The following is a 20,453-nucleotide window of genomic DNA, read 5'->3' as shown; positions in this document are numbered from 1 at the left end:
TGGCGGTTTGTTTGTTTGGATGTTTGTTTGTATCCAGGAGTACATAATAACCTTTTTACCTTGATAATAACTTCAACTCAGGTTCAAGTCACGACCTCTAATATTCTTAAAGATGTTGCCTGACAATGGCTGTAATCACATGTCATTAAATGTCTACTTAGTACTCTCACAATGATACTTTTAGGTCCTACATCATCCAAATAAGCCCATGGTACAACCACCCACCCACCTTTTCCTCATCTCCACTCCTCCCTGGCTGGTTCCATGTCCCTGAAAAGAGACAGGGTAAAAGTCAGGCTTCAGAATCCAGACATAGATCAACGTTTTAGTTGCTTCACCACATAGAGCTGTCACTCAGATCATTAGGAATACATAATTTACTTTTTGAAACTACATGAATGTTTTTCTTGTGAGAGGCATCACAGATAGGGAGATAGGTAGATAAGACTAGTAGATTGAATTGGACTGAAATCTTAGGTTAACTGTTGATTATTGCCCGTGTGACTCTGAGCAACTCCCTTATTCTCTCTGTATTTCCATTTTCTCATCTTTGAAGGCAGAAGAATTACATTTCTTTCCCCTTCTTAGGTCATAAAAATGTTCTGAAGACAAATGAGAAAATGTGGCTGATTCTCTAGAAATGGAAGCCAGTAAGAGGCATAGAAAGGAGATCGGAGCATTCTTAAGGGTCCTTGTACTGAGAAAGAAGGCAGAACAATTGCATTTCTTTCCCCTTCTTAGGTCATAAAGATGTCCTGAAGACAAATGAGAAAATGTGGCTGATTCCCTAGGAATGGAAGCCAGTAAGAAGCATAGAAAGGAGATTGGAGCATTCTTAAGGGTCCTTGTACTGAGAAAGAAAATGAATGAGTTAGTGGTGTCGTGGTCATGCATTTACCACCTAGAGTTCCTGCGAAGACTGACCAGCTGCTTCCTATGGCTAGACTGGGTCTCATGGTCATGAGTGGGTCCTGATCCAGCTGATCTGAATAATTGGTCACCTCTTGGCAGTCATGTGGCTTATATCTGTCTGACAGAATCCTCTCCTTAAGTTTTTCCCCCTTCCGGAGATGGGCAGTGTGACTCCAGTATTGTCGAAAAGAATCGCAGCCCTCTATAACAAAGGTGCTATGTCTTAGTAGCGATCACACTGAGTAGTTATTATATGCTATGCTACCCTTAGTTTCACAAGCAGGAGCAGAATTTCCTACCTCTAAGATGCACTGAGGTTGAGAAACAGGAAGAAACAACACAGCTGGGGAAAATGCTGACCAAGAAAAGCTAGTTTTTCACAACACATACAAAAATCAAGCCCCAATTTTCATTCTAAGTATTTCAGTGACTAGTAGACTTTTGGAAGTGGGATTTACTTGTCAAATGTATATACCTCATACTAACTTTAATGAAGCCTACCAGTTTTAGGACAATACTTTACTATGGTCTGAAACTAAGCTTTCTAGAAGCAAGAGCAGTGAGAATAGTTCTAGAGCCAAGGGACAAGCTTCATGATGAAATGTGATCTTTTTTTATGAATTATGGGGGAAAAGGATATGCAAGGTCTAATATGGAAATATGAATATATAAAGTCATTTACTTCTGCTTATGTTATAGCAACAATTTTGGAAATTAAAGGGAGATACTATTTTAGAAACAATTAAAAACAGATTCTTCAAATAATCTTCCTCCAACAATAGAAATAAAGCACTAAATATGATACTGCTGAGGATATATGAATGAAGTTGTTAAAATGCCTCAAATTTTCTTCGTTTTCCAATACTGCTCTAACCATTTGCAAAATGTGGAGTCAAATGTTGAATATCTCTGTGCCTGGAAAATTGACAGAAAATCTTTAAAATTAGAATAAACATTTTAAAATAAAGAAACATTGTACCTGTATGAGACCGCTAACTCTCACAGACTGACCTGAGAGGCCGAGTTATGGGTCCTAAGCAACCAAGAGGGTATTGGTCACTCATTAGAAGAACGTTGTCTATTTTATTTAAGGGCATGCAAATCAACCTAGACCATCAGTAAAACAAGTCAAGACTAAATAAAATCATGCTGCAGTTAAGAAGTTAATAATTGTAAACACAGTTCTCAGCAGGTAACCAATTTTGACTTTTCTCTCAACTTGAGAAGAGAAGTTGACAAGGAATATTAAGAGTAATTTGGCCATTGGGGATTCTTGCAGCTAAAATGCACATATTAGTTTCCATTATATGAAATGGCGCAATGAGCTTAATACCTGGGACAAAATGTACAATTTAACATTTATATGAATCATTTTATGATATCAGTAATAAATATAAATTTCTTTCTCTAAGCATTTTGATCATCCATCTTATTAACTCATTTTTTAGTCACTATGTTTCACAGAGACAATAATGATTGATTCCTGCCCCCTCCCAATATATTTTGAATTTATTAAATCTAGAATTTTGTTAAATATGTCAAAATACCTTTTCTATTTCATATTCTTTTAAGATGACAACCTTCTTTAATAAAAGGAAATCACATTTAGAAAAAACAATCAATCCAAGGAAAAAAAAGGAAGAGGAAGGACTTCTTATATGTATTTATTTTTAATCTTAAAGTTTCCTTTACTGCTGTTGTAGAAGTAATTTTGTCATGGGAGGATTTTTTAGCCTGTCACATTTAAAATGAGAGAACTTTCTTCTCTTTTTGACACCATTTAATTTATATATTTTCTTTTCTACATGTACCATTAATAAAATTGTTTCTCAGTAAACCAAAATATTTTTAATAACCAAAGAAGAAGTTTTTACGTAGGTAGAAAGCAAAAACAGGGGAAAAGAGTGAAGTAATGAGAAAGTTGGTTAAATCAAGAGCTTCATAAAAGATATTTGGGGAAGTAGTTAGAGGTATCCTGGATTATAGTAGGAAATCCCAAGATTGAGATTTGATAAGTCAAATATGCATGAGTGATTGTGTGTATATTTTTAGCACTTTAATGAGCCACCTAGTATGCAGGTGTGTTCTTACTTTAAGAAAATTATCTAAAAAAAATCCAAAAATATAAGCACAATAAATTCAATATTTATTTCAATTATAAAATGCACCCTCACTTAAGAGAATTAACTATTCAATTCCTTTAAAGGACAGACACTTTGAAAACATGATTCAATTCAGAAAAATAAAAAACATCACCTATTTCTGAACACCTTTTTGGAAGGCTATCTATAAAAATCAGCCACATTCTGCTCTCACTGACATTTCAACCAGACTGAGCCATGGAACATTTGCTCAAGGCTAATTGCAACTGTCTAGATCCATAATGAAGCCTTTCTTGGGTAACCTTTATGAATTACAGTAAGTAAAGCTCTCTTCTGAGCAACTGGTTATTCCATAATATACTTTTACCTTTAGAAGATAGGTTATTAGAACCCTATTGTCAGTAAGTACATTGATGATATTCTATTTTAGATGGAAACCTTTAGTTATGAGGTGACAGCCAATAATACCCTTTGTGATTTCAGGTTCTTGTCACTGTGGAAAGTGCATTTGTTTTGCTGAAGAATGGTATATTTCAGGAGAATTCTGTGACTGTGATGACAGGGACTGCGACAAACATGATGGGCTCATTTGTACAGGTGCAGTACTGACCTACTCTAAATGATCTATGCCACATTTTGCAATAAAGGCAAATGACAAACATCACATATTATTGTAGATCACTGGGAAGGACCGTTTCTATTTACCCAAGGACCAAATATTAATATAAATTACATAAAGAAGGTGGGCATTTGTGAATAAGCAATAATGTTATTCCCAGGCATAGAAGAATACAAATGAATGCACGCAAATTATATGATTTTGAGGAAAAATTCCAAAAAATAACCTCACAACTTACACATATGCAGTTTTATATATTACAAAAAGAAAATCATTCTCTTGACAACTATTTCATTTTGAGCATGGTGTAAGGAACTGAATATTATTTTTAAACTGGACCCAGGTACCAGAGTTGGTTGGTATGTTACTTGTTTTTAAGGAATGAAATATGTGTGTATTGAAGGGATAAGAATATGAAAACAGCCTGATCTGTGGTGGCACAGTGGACAAAGCGTCGACCTGGAAATGCTGAGGTCGCCAGTTCAAAACCCTGGGCTTGCCTGGTCAAGGCACATATGGGAGTTGATACTTCCAGCTCCTTTCCCCCTTCTCTCTCTCTGTCTCTTCTCTCTCTCTCTCTCTCTCTCTCTCTCTGTCTCTCCCTCTCCTCTCTAAAATGAATAAAATAAAATAAAAATTAAAAAATTAAAAAAATGTTATTAAGAATATGAAAACATCCTAGAAGTATAATAGATATTGCTATATTGAGTTATTGAATCCTAATAATTGGTTATAAAATACATTTTCTTAAGCAAGTTACAGGGAAAATCGAGACAGGTATATTTATTCTCCTTGTTTCTAGCTAAAGGTAAAAGATGAATATCTGTGTGTCATTAAGCTAAACGGCCACTTTCTGTCTGTCCCTACTCCACAAGGCTCTTCTTCAGGCTGGTTATTCATCCTACCTCATTCTATGTCAAGGGCCTTTACGTCCTTTAGCCTTTACTCATAAGTGACACATAACCGGCTCTCTATAGAAAAACAAAAATATGACATGGAAGCCCAGCTGCAGCGATACTGCTGGTCACCACCAGATTGATACTAACAAGATGGCAGCACCGTTAACATTAATGGTTTAAAAAATCAGATCGCTTACAGCTGCTCAATAAGACGGTAATAAAATGGCAGCACAATAGGAAAACTTGTAGGGGATTAGTGAAGTGGCTTTGAGTATAAACAGCTATGGTTTGTAATAAAGTATTTTAACTTGGTACATTCCAATCACAATAATTCTCCTGTGTATTTTTTTGCAGGGAATGGAATATGTAGCTGCGGAAACTGTGAATGTTGGGATGGATGGAATGGAAACGCATGTGAAATCTGGCTTGGCACAGAATATCCTTAACAGTTAGATGGGAGAGGACTGGATTCTTATTTTTGTAGACTATTAGAACATATAAATGCAAAGGAAACCGTGTATAATCACCATGAAGACAAGTCAAACAGACTATTGTATGCTTTTCTATTTCTGAAAGCCTGAACGGAATCTGGACACCCATTACAAATGCTTAAGCAGACTCTGAGGTCAATAACACCAGAAAGAAATTTTCTTTCACAATTTACATCAGTTGTTCTCAAAAAGGCTACTTTGCCACCCAGTAAAGATTTGGCAATTCAGATAGACAATTTTGATTGTCACTCTGGGTGGGGTGAGAGAATGTGCTACAGGCACCTCGTGGATAGAGGCCAGGGATGCTGCTAAACACCCTACAGTGCACAAGACAGCCCCCTCATGACAGAGATTTCTGGCTTTAAATGTCAATAGAGCCAGAGTTGAGAAATGCTGACTTACATGATTGTTAGAAATGCACATTCTTACAGAAGAAAGTCCATTTTACAATCTAAAGAAAAGATACATCCTCACAAAAATCTGTTCATATTTTGCCAGGATTCCATATCACTCAGTATTTCCATATGGGGAGAATGGAGAAAAACACACGTGAAGTGCAGTGTTGGATTGGGTGGGAGGCAGAGGCCAGATCACCAGTGTTTTTGGGAAAATACTGGTCATTTTTAGTGAAAGAGTCATTTGTCTAGTCTCACTTTAAGCTGACAAAAGAAGATTCTCTTCAGATGAAAGAAGAAATTATGAAAAATGTACAATTTAAAAATTTTAATAAATAGTGATATAAGTTGTTTACACTCTGTGTCTATATGTATTTTACCAACTGATGCTTAACCAAAAAAAAAAAAAAAAAAAAAAAAAAAAAAAAGAGAGAAGAATACTTATTCAAAAGCATCCATTTTCTGGTATTAGAACGTTTTTAAAACTGGGCATGGGTTACACGTGCCAGGCATCTAATTTTTCACCAGTTAATTACTCCATGGTAACTTATCTTTTAAAAGTATCTAGTTAACTCTGCTATGTGCCTAAAATGTGTACTCATCTCTCTTAAAAGATTCTGTAACTTCTAAATATACATTACTCACTGGAAAAGTAGGGTCATGCATAGACATCAAGAAGAGATACTATGATAAAATGACACCAATAAAAAAAGCTCAGAGGATTAAAAAAATGTCTGGAAATGGCTTAACTAGAAATGACAAATATTCACTCAGTGGTAGAAGCAAACTGTTAATTTTCTTTATGGTGATATTTACTCTGTATGAAACACATTTAACTATGAAAATGTACAGTAATTTGGACTTCCCTTACATATTTGCAGTAAGATCTACTTACATTTATTAATTTAAGCAAACTTTAGTTATTTAGAATTTTAAAAAGCCCACTTGTTTCTAAATGTGAATTATATTTTGTAAAATTCTACACTGATGTAATAAAATCATTTTCATATTGTTTAAGATGAAAAGTTTTACTTGGAAATTTTACTTACTGATGTAAATATTCTAGAGTCATGGCTTAAACTTTATAAGTCAAATCACCACATGTGAGAAAAATATGTATCTGCTGAGTTACTTAAAATTTATACTGAAAATGATTTATAAGAAAATTTAATTGATTCTGATTTTTATAATACTAATAGTGTTCTTGTACTTTAATAGATTTATACAATTGTTATCTCTATCCTGAAATGAAGGAGTGCAGCCTTATAGTTGTATCTTGATTGTTGAGTATGTCAATTGAGATAATCAGTTTTGTAGAATGAAGTGTGAGTAGTTAAGAAATTATATATATTATATTCTTTCCTCTTCTCTATCTAAACATTTTAAGCCTCAAACAAACCTATTGTAATTGTTCAGTAGCAAGTTCAACGATGACTTATTTGATGATGGATGTGTTGGAATTCACTGCATTATTCAGCCATCATAGTATAAATGGCATCCAGATTCCCTTACTGCAGAGCTCTACTTTTTATGAAAAGGACGAGACAGTAAATATTTTAGACTTCAAAGGCCACATACATCTCTGTTGCATATATTTTGTTTGCATTTGATAGTTTAAAACTGTAAAAAAGCAAACAAACACCCAAACAACAAAAACTCATTCTGAGCTCTTGGGCCATAAAAACCAATTGCGAGGTGGATTTGGTTCACAGCTGGGGAGTATTGGCCACCTTTACTCTGCTGGCACTGCCCTTAATTTCCTCTGTCTCCTCACATAACCCTAGATGTGTCATATTTTTCTTGTAATTCTCTATATTTATTATCATTTTTTATTAACAGCAACTACAACAAGAGTGTTTCTCTTTTTTTTAAAAAAAATTTTTTATTATTATTCATTTTTAGAGAGGAGAGGGAGAGACAGAGAGGAGAGACAGAGAGAGAGAAAGGGGGAGGAGCTGGAAGCATCAACTCCCATATGTGCCTTGACCAGGCAAGCCCAGGGTTTCGAACCGGTGACCTCAGCATTTCCAGGTCGACGCTTTATCCACTGCGCCACCACGGGTCAGGCGAGTGTTTCTCTTTTTAAATGACAAGAAAAATGTCCTCGGCATTTATGTTTTTAAAGAAAATCTTTAAATATGGAGAAATGTGTACGACAAAGTTCAAAATGTGCTTTTTCTACATTTTTTTGACAAGCTGAAAATACATGGCAGTTAGCTATTTTCTGAGTTCATTTAGCCAGAAACTATTGAACCGAATTTTGCATATTTCCCTCCCTCTCTCTCTCTCTTTCTCTGTGTGTGTGTGTGATTTGACTCTACTTTCCAAACATCAAATGTTCTATTGAGAAGTGATTTAATTTACATGTTTAAATTGGAAAAGAAAACATAATTACCTGTAAAGACACACTTTCTACCCCTCTTTAATGTGATTTTGTACTTTTGATTCTATTGCTTAGATAGAAACCCCTCTTTAAAAATGGCAGGGCAAGAATATTTGCTTGTTCAATTTTGTCCTAAGTAAAAGTGGGATTAATGTCAATTGAGAAGGATGCAACAAGTGTGTAAGTGATATTGGCACAAATCCTACTTGCATGGTAAACCATCACTGAGGAATTCTTTCAGGATGACTTTTAAATAGAATTCAACTAAGGGTCTAAACCTAACAGGAGAACCTTTATACTACCTCATTTTCTCCCTGGACTCCTTGAGCTCCTCTAGATTCTTTCAACACATCGAAAGAAATGACTTCACCTCCTCAAATATAAACACAGCCTGTGCCCTCAAAAATCAGGATTAGACTGAATGATATGGAAAACCTAGAATAAAAACAACACAAATCTTGGCCTTTGTTTACAGATTTGTTTTCAAAACTTTGAAACCCTATTCAATGTCCAAGAGTCAACCGTCCCTGTGTACCACCTTGTAAGCTAAGAAACTTAAACTATAAAATGTATTTTACTCCAGAGTAACACAACTCACATCTGGATTTTGAGAAACCTGCATTTAGCTCAGCTGCTTTCCCTGAATATAGTCTTGTTCTGAGATGAAATTAAAAATAATTTTCAAATATTTTCACTTTCTTCTAACCTAAATTTCTTTTTTAACTGAATTTATTGGTGTGACATTGGTACACAAAACCATATAGGTTTCAAGTGTACAACTCAACAAACTTTCACCTGCACACTGCATCATGTGCCCGTCACCCACAGCAAAATCTCTTCCTGTCTCCATTTATCTTCCCTTTGCCCACCTGTCTCTCTTTGATATGGTAATTCTTTCTATAATGTTAGGGAGAAAACTTTAAATGACATAATAGATATCTAACATAAAGAGCAATACGTTTTTCTGTTGTACTGCTTTCTTTTTTTTTTAAGAAGCTAATCTGACATTGGTAAACCTGAAAATATCTGACAGTTTCAGTGCATCAGGCATTAATTAAGCAACTGGCCAAGTGTGATAAAAAACAAAACAAAACAAAACTGTGCTTACTCTCCAAGAAGCAAGCAATTTGAAGAACTGCAGCAAGAATTTTACAGGTTCATTGTGGAACTCCTAAAAATCACCCTCTACCCCAACCCATTTAGGGCTAGTGAACATTTAGTGCAAGAATTCCTAAATTCTCCAGGATTTATAATGAATTGTTGCTCCGTACCAACTTACTGTTTGCATAGGGTGGACCATTTGCATCTCTTCTCTCATTTTTCCAAGTTAAGGTTTAGCAAAACATTTTAGAAAACAAACTTTAAGAAAATAAAAATAATGTCATTTGAAATATCAAATAGTAATGAAATATTAATATTCCCCAGTGTTGCTGAGGGATGGGCAAAGCAATCAGCCACCATAACAAATCAGTAGAAATAACCCTCCCACACCAGATATGTGTGCGAATGGAATGTGGTATTAGACTCAATACAATAGACATATGTACATGTAGATACAAAACACATTGTCTGTAAATACAATGAAGTCCATCAGATTTACTATACAGAACATCAGTTAGTGACAGATTCCACTTACTTAATAACAGCAAACTTGATTTTTGAGGGGAAAAGAAGAGGAGTGTCTTATCCTGGAAATATAGCAAGAGAGGTATCCTCAAGAGCTAAAATTTTCTTTGGTATTGTAAAGGGGGAAATTGAATTTACCAACTTATTTACATAAGATATCCCTATATTCGTGGGCGATGCAATGCCATTTCATTACATAAAGTTGGTTGATGTTTTATAATATGCCTTCATAGAAATATTTTTATTCAATGCGTTGTATTTGTGAATATAACAAATGATACTAAACACAGAAACTGTACAATGTAGACATTCTTTCTATGTAAATTGAGTAATACATACCAACAGTTCTTGACACCCAGGCCCTACCACATGCAGTGCACCAGTGCTGTCCCTGTCCCGTGCAACAGATGAGACCAGACACAAAGCAAATAATCAGACTAATTTACAGATAACAAAGGCCCCACTGCAATATGTCTACACATATATTAGAAGAAAGTATTTTGATATCCATTAACAGGGATAAATGCCCTTATAGACAACTCATATATACATATAAAAAAAAGGTGCAAAGTTAACATAAATCTCTGTCATTTAGAAAAATAAATCTTGTCTTAATTTTAACCAATAAATAAGTTTGCAGGGGAAAAAATTCACACCAAGTACGGCTGATTACCGAAAGCAAATTGGTGGGGTTGTTTGATGTGTGTGTATGTATGTGTGTGTGTATACGAATGTGTATATGTGCGTGTATGTGAGTTGGGGTAAGCAGTGTCTGTAAACCCATTTAATTGGAATTTCAAGTTTAAGTATTCATAGTCTGCCACATATTATGGTTTATATGTCTTCCTTAAATAGTTACTTTGTTTAATGTATTTTAACTTATCCTGTTAAAAACAATAGGCTTCAAAATGGTGTAACAAGAAATCAAGAATAGTTCAAGGAATTATTTTGTTGTATTTGTACTTTAGCATTATCAACAATAAATCTACTCAAACATTATGCTAACTTTTTATTTATTAAAATGGAATCCAATATGAAAATGAAATAAGCATAAACAGTTAAATTTATACTAAATCTTTAATCAGCTAAGCAGGCCAATATTTTTAAATGCTGGGCAAGGGCTGTCATGGAGACTTAGAAAAGCGGTGACAAAATAATTTCTCAGTAAATACAGTGCAGATGGGGTTGGGGGCAGTGGTGCCTGGGTCATCCTTCCACATGGAAATAATAACAAGAGGCCAGATATTGATCCCACATATAGTTGTCTATAAATGAGGTTCTGTTTGGTCTCAATTAACTCTTCTGAGGACAAAACATTGAATTTTATTAAGTATACATAGAGTTAACAAATATATTTCCAGAGGGTTTATTATTAAACATTTGAAGCTCTTTATATCCAATATTGAACATTTTGCATGGTTTCTTCACGGTGTAGTCAACTATTCATGGCCTTTCTAGGTAGTTGTCTTTCCTAAGCTCAGAGTTATTTAAAAGGAAATTAAGAAAGCAAAACAAAAGCAAATCGGTTGAATGGACCGAAAACCTGATGTTTGCACGTGTTGGTTTGCCTTTCACTTTATCTGGAACAATTCAACAGACTGAATTCTGAGATCATGGCAAGGCACCTCTCTCCCAGCCCCGGGGGGACCTGGCCCCGAGCAGCTGAGGAAGAGGTATGGACTGGTGAAATACAACAGTACCCAACTCAGCATGCTGAGCTAAAAAAAATTTTTTTCCTAATGTGTCCAGTTTAAAAACTTGTCATTAAACACCAAAAATATTAAAGTCTAATTTATAACTAAGGTTTGCATCGCTGCTGCCGAAAAGAACACAACAGCCGCCTTGTCCATGCTCTGCTGAGTATGAGTGGGATGCAGCCAACACCGGGCGGGGATGGGCATCAAGTTCGGTTCATTAAAAATAAGAAGGATTATATCTGAAATGGATTTAGGTAGCGCAACTCTTGTGGATTGTAATTTTTTCTTTTTTTTTTCCCAAATAATGAAGATTAGTAGATGAAAAATGAACCTTAATCAGGCCTACAAGGCCTACAGAGTTCTTTGGACCCACTTTCTCAAAAACCAGTGGGTCTTGCTCGCTGGGCAAGGCAAATGTTACCATTACCAGTAAGCTTGTGATATGTATAAAACACACACACACACACAAAGAAACTATAGGGGGATGTCAAACACATATCATAGAGAACTTCCCATGGACTGTGTTTGACCCACTTCTCACCCCGGCAACGCCGACCTCAGGAGCACAGTACCTGCCACTGAACAGAGCGTATATGTGTGTTTATTTGATAGTGTGAGCCAGAGACAACACTCTTAATCTTTATGATGCAATTTATAATATTAGGTTTAGAAGGTTTTCTGATTTCCTGATCGCTCTCCGAACTGAGCCAACGGCAACACTTAAGATTTAGAGGAACACAATCCCTGCGAAAGGTCACAGACAGTGGAGCGAGCAGCCCTGTAAAAACGGGAGGAAGAGAAATCCATAATAGCACAGGTTTACAGCTTCTAACTAGAAATTACTCAATAGTGTTGGTGTGCTACAAAATTGAACTTAAACACATGGATTTTGCTGAAACAGGACTCAAAAAGGATTATGGGGAGCTGTCAGCAGGCAAGGTATCGAGTGTACTTGTGAAGTATGTCATTCACATGAGTGTCACAGTCACAGAAAAGATATTAAAAAGGCATTCCATATCTGGTAGGGCATTCCATGGTCTGAGTTTAGCTGGTTATCCAGGTGTCTTCTTGTTGGTGGGGGGTGCAACAGGTTGAGATTTATTCGCTTGCAACCAAGAAGTTTGAGACAGCAGAGAGCAAGCATTCGCTTACTTCCAGCTGCTCCTCAGCCATGGGAGCAGAAAGGTCTGGCAAGGATAAATCACTCAACTGTGCTCAGGACGAGTAAGTCACAACACCTGTGAGGATCTGGCTATGTTGTCTTACTTTTGTTGACTGGTTTGCCTCCATTCATTATTGCAGACGCACTTGTGCTTTTACTTGGCGTCACCCCGGTCTTCGGGACCGTTTCTCCAACGTCATGCAAAGATGGTTCTCGGTACATAGCAACTAGTGACAGGAAAGAGGGCAGAAAGAAAGGGAAAAAAAGGAAATGTTACCTAGTTCGGTTCAAAAGTTGGTACGTGCCCAGACCTCAACAGTTTGCCCAAACCTGTTTCCCTGAAGTAAAGCAATCCCACTGAGAGGAATTCCTGTTTTAAAACAGTAATTTCCCCCATGTAAACAGAAGACATTGTTTTCTTTACATTCTCTGGTTTTTATAACTAAAATATGCACCTAGGTGTGCATGGCTGTTTGTCTAGGAGAGAAGGTTTACAAGATATACACCCATACCCACACACACAGTATAGTACAGGGGTCGGGAACTTATAGCTCATGAGCCAGATGTGGCTCTTTTGATGGCTTGCATATGGCTCGCAGACAAATCTTTAATAAAAAAATAAGGTTAAAAATATAAAACATTCTCATGTATTACAATCCATTCATTTCCGACTGCTCATGTTCATGGTTGCAGGTGACTGGAGCCAATCACAGCTGTCTTCCAGGACAACATCAAATTTTTATTGGATAATGCGTAACATACATGGGTCATTGTATGGCTCTCATGGAATTACATTTTAAAATATGTGGTGTTCATGGCTCTCTCAGCCAAAAAGGTTCCCGACCCCTGGTATAGGAGAACAGCAAGCTTAAGCCTACTTCTGGTATAGCGGGGAAAACTCAGACTGTCCTTCCACTGTACATTGTTACACTTGAACCACTCGTTCTGATTCATCTTTTCAAGTATTCACACCCTAGATCACTAAATTATTGTCCTCTCCAGTGACTCAAATGCAACATAGTCACACCAGGGTCAACTTCAAAGCTACCCAAAGCAGTAACAAAGGACTCATTTTCCCTATGCCAGGTCCTTCCCAAGATCATTGTTTAGATTTCCTCTCCCAAGATGATGAAAAGAGACCCTTGAAAAACTGAAGGCAACTGTGTGGCATTTTCTGTTTTCTATGCCTCATTTTATGATATATTATTTTAAAAATCTAATGATTGATGTCATATCAGCAGAAGCACAGAATGATAAGAGAGCTAGTGGGACTGACATCTGGTAAGCTCTGAGAAACTGTCTGAACAGTGTCTGGCCACACAATTAATCACAAGGGTTCATGTGGCTTTTTAGAAAATGATTCTTGGGAATTGTGGGGAAAAGTATGATATTTAGGAGTGATTGATGCTTGGGGAAAACTAGGTGAATTAAAATCATCTGCCATCAGAAACACGAGTGAAGTGTATTAGCTCTGCCCCACCTGCTTTTTAGACTTTTGGAAGTTTATGATATAGCATGTCCTAGAATAATATCATTTCATTCTAATTTGTTTCATTATAATGTTGGTAAAAAAAAAAATGATTCCTGACAAGGGCCACTGTGTGTGTGGAGTTTCATGTGTTCCCCATGTCTGTGTTGGTATTTTCCGAGTACTCCAGTTCCCTCCTGCATCCCAAAGATGTGTGTGTCAGGTGAACTGTCATGTCTACGTTGTCCCAGTCTGCGAGGGTGTGGGATGGGTGTGAGCACAGTCTGTGATGGAAGGAGTGAGTTTCACCTTGGGCCCTGAGCTACAGAGACAGCCTTCACCACCCTTGACCCCAAAACTAGAATAAGTGGGTTGGAAAATAATTCTCTTTCTTGTATTTACTCACCTTTAGTATATGTATAACTCACATTTATTTCAATGTTTAATCTTAAAAGTGTTATAGGTCTCAATTTAAAAGTTTTGTGTTATTTTTGTGGTCAGAAATATGCAGTAAGAACTTAACTCTTGTTTATACCAATTAGCTTAAAATTGGTTTCATGAAATGTTGTTTTACTTAAAGTTGCAGTTTCCAAGAGCCTATAGATAAAGGTGAGGACTTACTGTGCTCTTTGAAGAGACCTTAGGTTTAGATAGAATGAACTACCATATGCATTCTCCATATTCAAGGTGGTAGATTTTACCTTTTGCATCCATCTGTTATGTGATTTTTTTTTCAGCAGCACATATATTTGAAAGTGCTTGTGTACATCAGACCTAAATTAAATGACTTGGCAAGGTAATAAAAGGAATTACTATAATCCTTACCCTTGAAGTGCTTTCCGATCTCTTACTCCCACTACTAATTCAATTAGGAGACAGCAGCACAAGAGCATTAATGTTGATTGTTTAGTATGAAGTTGTGTAAAAGACATGAATGCCCCAGCCCAGAGCATCAATAATTAATCAAGTAACCAATTTGTCCTAACATTTCCAATGATATAATTTATATCCTGTATGGGACCTGGAAGCTTGAATTTAATTTCCTCTGTCAACTGCACTATGTGATAACTTCTATCATTACAATACCTCCTTAATTGTTTTTTTAGAGTACTTCTATCTGCTAATTATTTCAAACTATTGTTTTTCTTTACTTCACATATACAATACACAACACATAAACACAACCACAGGTCAGTGTGTGGTTCAAACACTAGGGATATTATTGCACCACATCTTTAGAGTCTCAGATATTTCTGCTGGATATATGAAATAACTGCTTTCCAGATTTTGCTTCAGTTAAGAGACATAAAAGCCCTTATAGTTTTCATTACATTTATGCAGCTAAGGGATAAAGTTTTAGAAATTTAGTCAATTCTTAACTGTCTATATTAAAACAAAATTAGTGTACAGAGACAGAGGTAGCAAATAAACCAAGATTTCTTTAGAGCTTCTCTTGACTTAGTTTTTAAAAATTTCACTTGCATTTGAATATTGGTGAGTCTGATGGATTAAAATTTTATTTAAAGGAATAGAGACATCATAGAGCTGTTATATTAGAATAACAGAGACACCCACAAATCCCTTATTTCTCCTTTCATTTTCCTTATGAATGATTATATAATGAGAATAATTTACTCATATTTCAGACTCTGGCCTCATTTTTCTTTTCTGAGATAGGTTGTGGTGGTTAATCGTTTGGGGTTCAATGACTTATTCTAAAGGCAAATTTAGTTAACGGTGATAGGAAGTCAGTATCATTGAAATTATAAAGATGGCAATAACAAGAGTGGTTTCCCAAACTTAGGCAAATTGAAAGCTAAATTAAACATTCACATATAATTAATATTTAAGTTGCAATATTTCAAATGATCTTACTCCTATATAGAAAGCATGAATTATAAAACCAATGTGGTTCTTTCTTTTTATCTTTTTTTTGTGTGTGTGATAGGGACAGAGACAGAGAGAGATGCAGATAGGGACAGACAGACAGGAAGGGAGATGAGAAGCATCAGTTATTGTTGTAGCTCCTTAGTTGTTCATTGACTGCTTTCTCATATGTGCTTTACTGGGGTCTACAGAAGACTGAGTAACCCCTTGCTCAAACCAGCGACCTTGGACTCAGGTTGATGAGCCTTGCTCAAACCAGATGGGCCTGCGCTCAAGCTGGTGACTTATGATTTTCAAACTTGGGTCCTCTGCATCCCAGTATGATGCTCTATCCACTGTGCCACAACCTGGTCAGGTTGGATTCTTTCTTAATAGTTAAGGCTTTCTTGTAGAAATAAAAAACTAACAGAAAATCAAACTGTTTAAACTAGTGTATTTATTTATTTATTGTAGATCTAATTTTCTGTGAAAAGTAAACAGAAGTATTTAAATAGAAAACACTTTTGAAAAGCTTCAGTATGAATTATTTTATAGTCCTCAAACAAATGTATATTGATAAAAGTAAATGACAGTTCTGGAAGAATAGTGAGAAAGGTGCAGGTGTATTTGGTTAATAAATAAAAGTTTGTAGCCTGCTCTCTCAGAATCTGGTCAAAGGAAATGGAGTCACTGTTTATAGGTGAATGTGAAAGAAGGTAATGCCACAACTAAGAATACAAAACAATTAACTCAGTTTGGAAAGGAATTATGTAAATCAATAAGCTCTTTAAAGACAAGTTATTAACTCTTCATTTTTGGTAATTTTAATAAGTCACAAGCATATGACTACTGTTACAGTAATAGATTTATAATGTTATTATAAATTTTAAAAATTAATGTTAATTAATTAAAATTTTCTAGTGGCTAGAGAGGTTGCAGCAGTGACCTCTGAGACATTAGAAATGGGTAGGAGGAGAGTGTTGCTAACATTTTTAAATTAATGGTATGTATATGTGTATAAATTCTATCAATTTATATATATATATCTGTCTATAAGTATATATATAAACATAATTATATACAGAAGAGTGTAAAAATCTTAAATGTGCAACTTAAGTAGACACCTATGCAACCATCACCCATGTCATGATAGAGAAGAACATTTCCAGCAGTCCCTGAGTGTTCCTGGTGGCCACAGCAGAGTTATCAATGTGAAAAATAAATGTGTAAAAATGTGACAGGGATGATGCACACATTACACTCACCTTCCAATGGCTTGGGTAGAAAATGAGCTGCTGGTTTGGTTTTCTTTACTCTGTTTCCTTTCATAGCTTGCCCTTCTTTATTCAATCCCAAAAACCAGGCTCTACCAGATTCTTGTTGTCTGTACAGCATAGATGAGTAGATTACATAATAGTTTTCAAAAACAGATTCTTTAAACTTGCATTCAGGGGTAAAAAGTTCCTGTTGAGAGAAAAGGAAAAAGAGAAAGTTAGAAGAAGGAACAGGAATCAGTGTGGCTTCTCTTCCTTCCTCCAGAAGTTCGGCCACCAAGGTGAAGGACTCAGCTCTTGGGCAGAGATGACCAGATACACCTCTTCCTGTATGTCTTTAACTGTTTATACACTGTTTTTTCAGTATACAATGAATAGAGAATCTGCTATTTTTGGGGATATATTAACCAGCAAAAGTATAGATGTTTTTTTAATAAGAAAATAGAAGGCAGAAGCAAACTCAAAATCTTTTTACTTAAACTAAAAACAGTGTGATCAGGGCATAACCTGAAAGAGCACCATAAAGTAGTGCCATATTCACAATATACCAAAATAAAAGTTAAATAATACTTACTGTATTTGCTAATCCATTTTCAGTATTTCCATAGGATAATTATATGATACCCTAAGAGTTGTCAGTTGTTCATTAGATCATTGATATTATAGGGTGATACATTTTGCCTACAAAGAGACAAATTGAAACCCCAAACTACAACCATGACTATTAGCTGGCATACCAAGCCTCTGGAGCAAAGGCCGGGTGTTGTGTTAGCTGGTCACAGTGACAGAAGCTGAAAATAATGACCTGATTCCATGGTTTGCAGCCTCATTGGAACTCTTGAAGAAAAATATCAGAAGCTGCTCTGACTGAAATCTACCCAGTATTTTTGGAAAAAGAACAAAAAGTTAAATGTCATGACTCTCAGTGCCATGATCTATATTGATTGATGAGGAGTGCAAAGCTGTACTATTTTATGTGTCATTAATAATAGAAATACTCATAGATGACTTTTATATACTTCTGAGATTTAACCTACAAAGGTATTTCTGTTTTCTTTCATTTTTTGTTAAATTTACTGGGGTGATATTGGTTAATAAAATTATATAGGTTTCAAGTGTACAATTCTATGTCATATGTATATTGTATTGTGTGTTCACCACCACAAGTCAACTTTCCTTCCATAACCATTTATTCCCCTTTACTCTCTTCTACCTCCCCCCACCTGCCTTTCTCTCTGGTAATATCAATACTGTTGTTTGTGTCCATGCGATTTTTTTGTTTGTTTGTCTAGTTTGTTTTGTTTGCTTAATCCCTTCACCTTTTTCACCCAGCCTTGCCAACCCCTCCCCTCTGACAACTGCCAGTTTGTTCTCTATCTGTGCGTCCGTTTCTATTTTGTTTGTTAGTTCATTTTGGTCATTAGAAAAACCAAATGCATTTCTGATACACCTCTGTTAAAATTAATTTAAAAATTCAACCACTCTGGTTGTAGACCATGGAAGCCTATTAAATTGCTTTTATAACTATTTTAAACAGGCAAACTACTGTACTATTTTATATATATGAAAGAAAGATGATGTGTTATAGAATTGTACACCTGAAACCTATATAATTTTATGAACCAATGTCACCCCCAATAAAACCAATTAAAAATAAAAATAATAAATAAATAAATAAATAAAATTGTTATGTCTTAAAAAAATAGCATCCTCCCAAAGAAATTTATGTAAAACTTTATTTCTTGAAGATAATTCTACTTTAGTTTTAATAAAGATCCCATCAAAATAAATGTTCTGGCTTTCCACTAAGTTCTATTTCTTCAAATACCCTCCTACTTATTTTCTCACTAATAAATAACAGTCTCACTGAGTCAGTCACCAGATCTACCTCAGAGGAAAAACTAATAAAAGGGTGCTTGTTCATACATTCATGGTAAGAAAAATAAAATTGAATGCTGTAAATCTGGCTTATCCTCAAAGGACTAATACTGTAAATGTAATGTATTGGGTGAAATTGCATCTTCTAAAACAAACAGATGAGATTTATCTTTTTATTGAGCTATACCAAGACATCCAAGCATATTACTTATTACTTAAAACCTATCTCAAATCCACCTGGAGTGGAGTTGGTAAAAGTTGATACAAGCTGGGGTCATGCAGGGGTCACAGGAGCTGGCACCTGCCTTCTAGCACACCACATCTCTCTCCAAAGCTGGGTTCACCTTATTGATAGGATCATTGATGGATGACCTTTATCTAGAGAAACCAGGGCTTCCAGTTTTGGAATGCAGGTGCATAGCGTAGTCAACCCTTATTCTTATCTCATCCCTTCTGCCATAATGTAAGAAACATGGAAGACACTGCTTGCATTACCATCAGCAAATTAGAAAAGTATTGTCTCCACTCTAAGTTGACTAGGTTGACTATGAAAGAGAATGAAGACACCTGATGGAAGAAATCACTCATTCTCAGTGTATACCTTAAGAAAATCAAATCTAACTAAGTCTTTTTAGGCAAAATGATTACATTTTAGGGTTCTAAGGAAGCCAATCCATATCCCCTTCCTGTGAGCTGTGCCAGAGATGTCACAGATAGGTGATTCATTCTGTCATCTACAGTGAGAGCCTTTGCTTTCAGTTGCTTGCGATAGTGGCAACTGGTCAGTGCATTTTTAGTTTTCTCTATTCTTGCTTAAATAATTAATATGCACTAGTAGTTAACACATTTGGCAAGACTTCAATCTGCTCATCAAATATTGGTGCACAGAAAGAATCCCTGCATTCCCAAGAGTACTGATAGGACTAATGAAAGTTAAAATTAGTTACTATTTATTTGGTGTCATAAGGGACAAATATATTTCCAACACATAAATGGGAGACAGTGGAGTAGAGTGACTATGAACACCAGCTATAGAACCAGATCTTCTGGGTTCAACTCTGGCCCCACTTCTTACTAGCTATGTCCTTGGGAAAATTACTTAATCTCTTGCCTTTCATTTCTGCACCTGTAAAATGAGTACAAAAACATAGAATAATAGAGTGGTTGGGAGGATTGAATAACTTAATATATGCTATATATTAGGAGAAGAATGTGGCATAGTCTAAAAAAAACCAAACCATTCCCCATTACTTGTAGTCTAAAATACACCCTTTATCTGATATTTCAATTATTTTAAACTTTCATAAATCTGAAATTTAGATAAGTAATTGGCCAGTGAGCACAATTTTATACCAAATATTGGGCTCAGCATCAGATACAAAATGAACATGTACCAGAAAAATAAGATTCTTCACGGGGAGACTTTTATTAAAATTCTTGTGCTTAGAAAATGGCAGTACAATGTAATATCTACTGTGGTAGACTTGCCTTAAAAAATACTAGAGGGATAATAGGTGTAATAAATGGTATTGCAAAGGAAAATGGTGGTGGGAAATGCCATGCTACATTTAGACAACTCTACTTAGCCTATTACTGAGACTTTGTGGGGGCAGAAGTGGATAGGAAATTGGGTTGGGTAAATATGACAAAGGGTCTTGGACCTCTTATAAACATGTTAGAT

The 20,453-nt window shown here is 35.6% G+C and overlaps 2 protein-coding genes across 3 annotated transcripts in view; one reads left to right on the top strand and one right to left on the bottom strand.

Annotated features, from left to right (window-relative positions):
* The window catches only part of ITGBL1 (integrin subunit beta like 1), a 234,985-nt gene extending 229,210 nt beyond the window's left edge, over positions 1 to 5,775 (top strand). The window contains exons 10-11 of the mRNA XM_066234693.1: positions 3,498 to 3,611; positions 4,887 to 5,775. Of these exons, the coding sequence (XP_066090790.1) occupies positions 3,498 to 3,611; positions 4,887 to 4,978 (206 nt within the window). The 3' untranslated portion in view covers positions 4,979 to 5,775. The remainder of the gene's footprint in view (positions 1 to 3,497; positions 3,612 to 4,886) is intronic.
* Positions 5,524 to 20,453, bottom strand: part of FGF14 (fibroblast growth factor 14) — a 719,079-nt gene continuing 704,149 nt past the window's right edge. For both annotated transcript variants that reach the window (XM_066234694.1, XM_066234695.1), the window contains exons 4-5: positions 16,886 to 17,084; positions 5,524 to 12,513 (exon numbers count right to left, since the gene is read on the bottom strand). In XM_066234694.1, coding sequence (XP_066090791.1) covers positions 12,377 to 12,513; positions 16,886 to 17,084 — 336 coding nt within the window. In that variant the 3' untranslated portion in view covers positions 5,524 to 12,376. The remainder of the gene's footprint in view (positions 12,514 to 16,885; positions 17,085 to 20,453) is intronic.

This window comes from Saccopteryx bilineata, chromosome 6 (genome assembly GCF_036850765.1).
Source record: "Saccopteryx bilineata isolate mSacBil1 chromosome 6, mSacBil1_pri_phased_curated, whole genome shotgun sequence".
Lineage (NCBI taxonomy): Eukaryota > Metazoa > Chordata > Mammalia > Chiroptera > Emballonuridae > Saccopteryx > Saccopteryx bilineata.
This window is presented reverse-complemented; position numbering and strand designations above follow the sequence as displayed.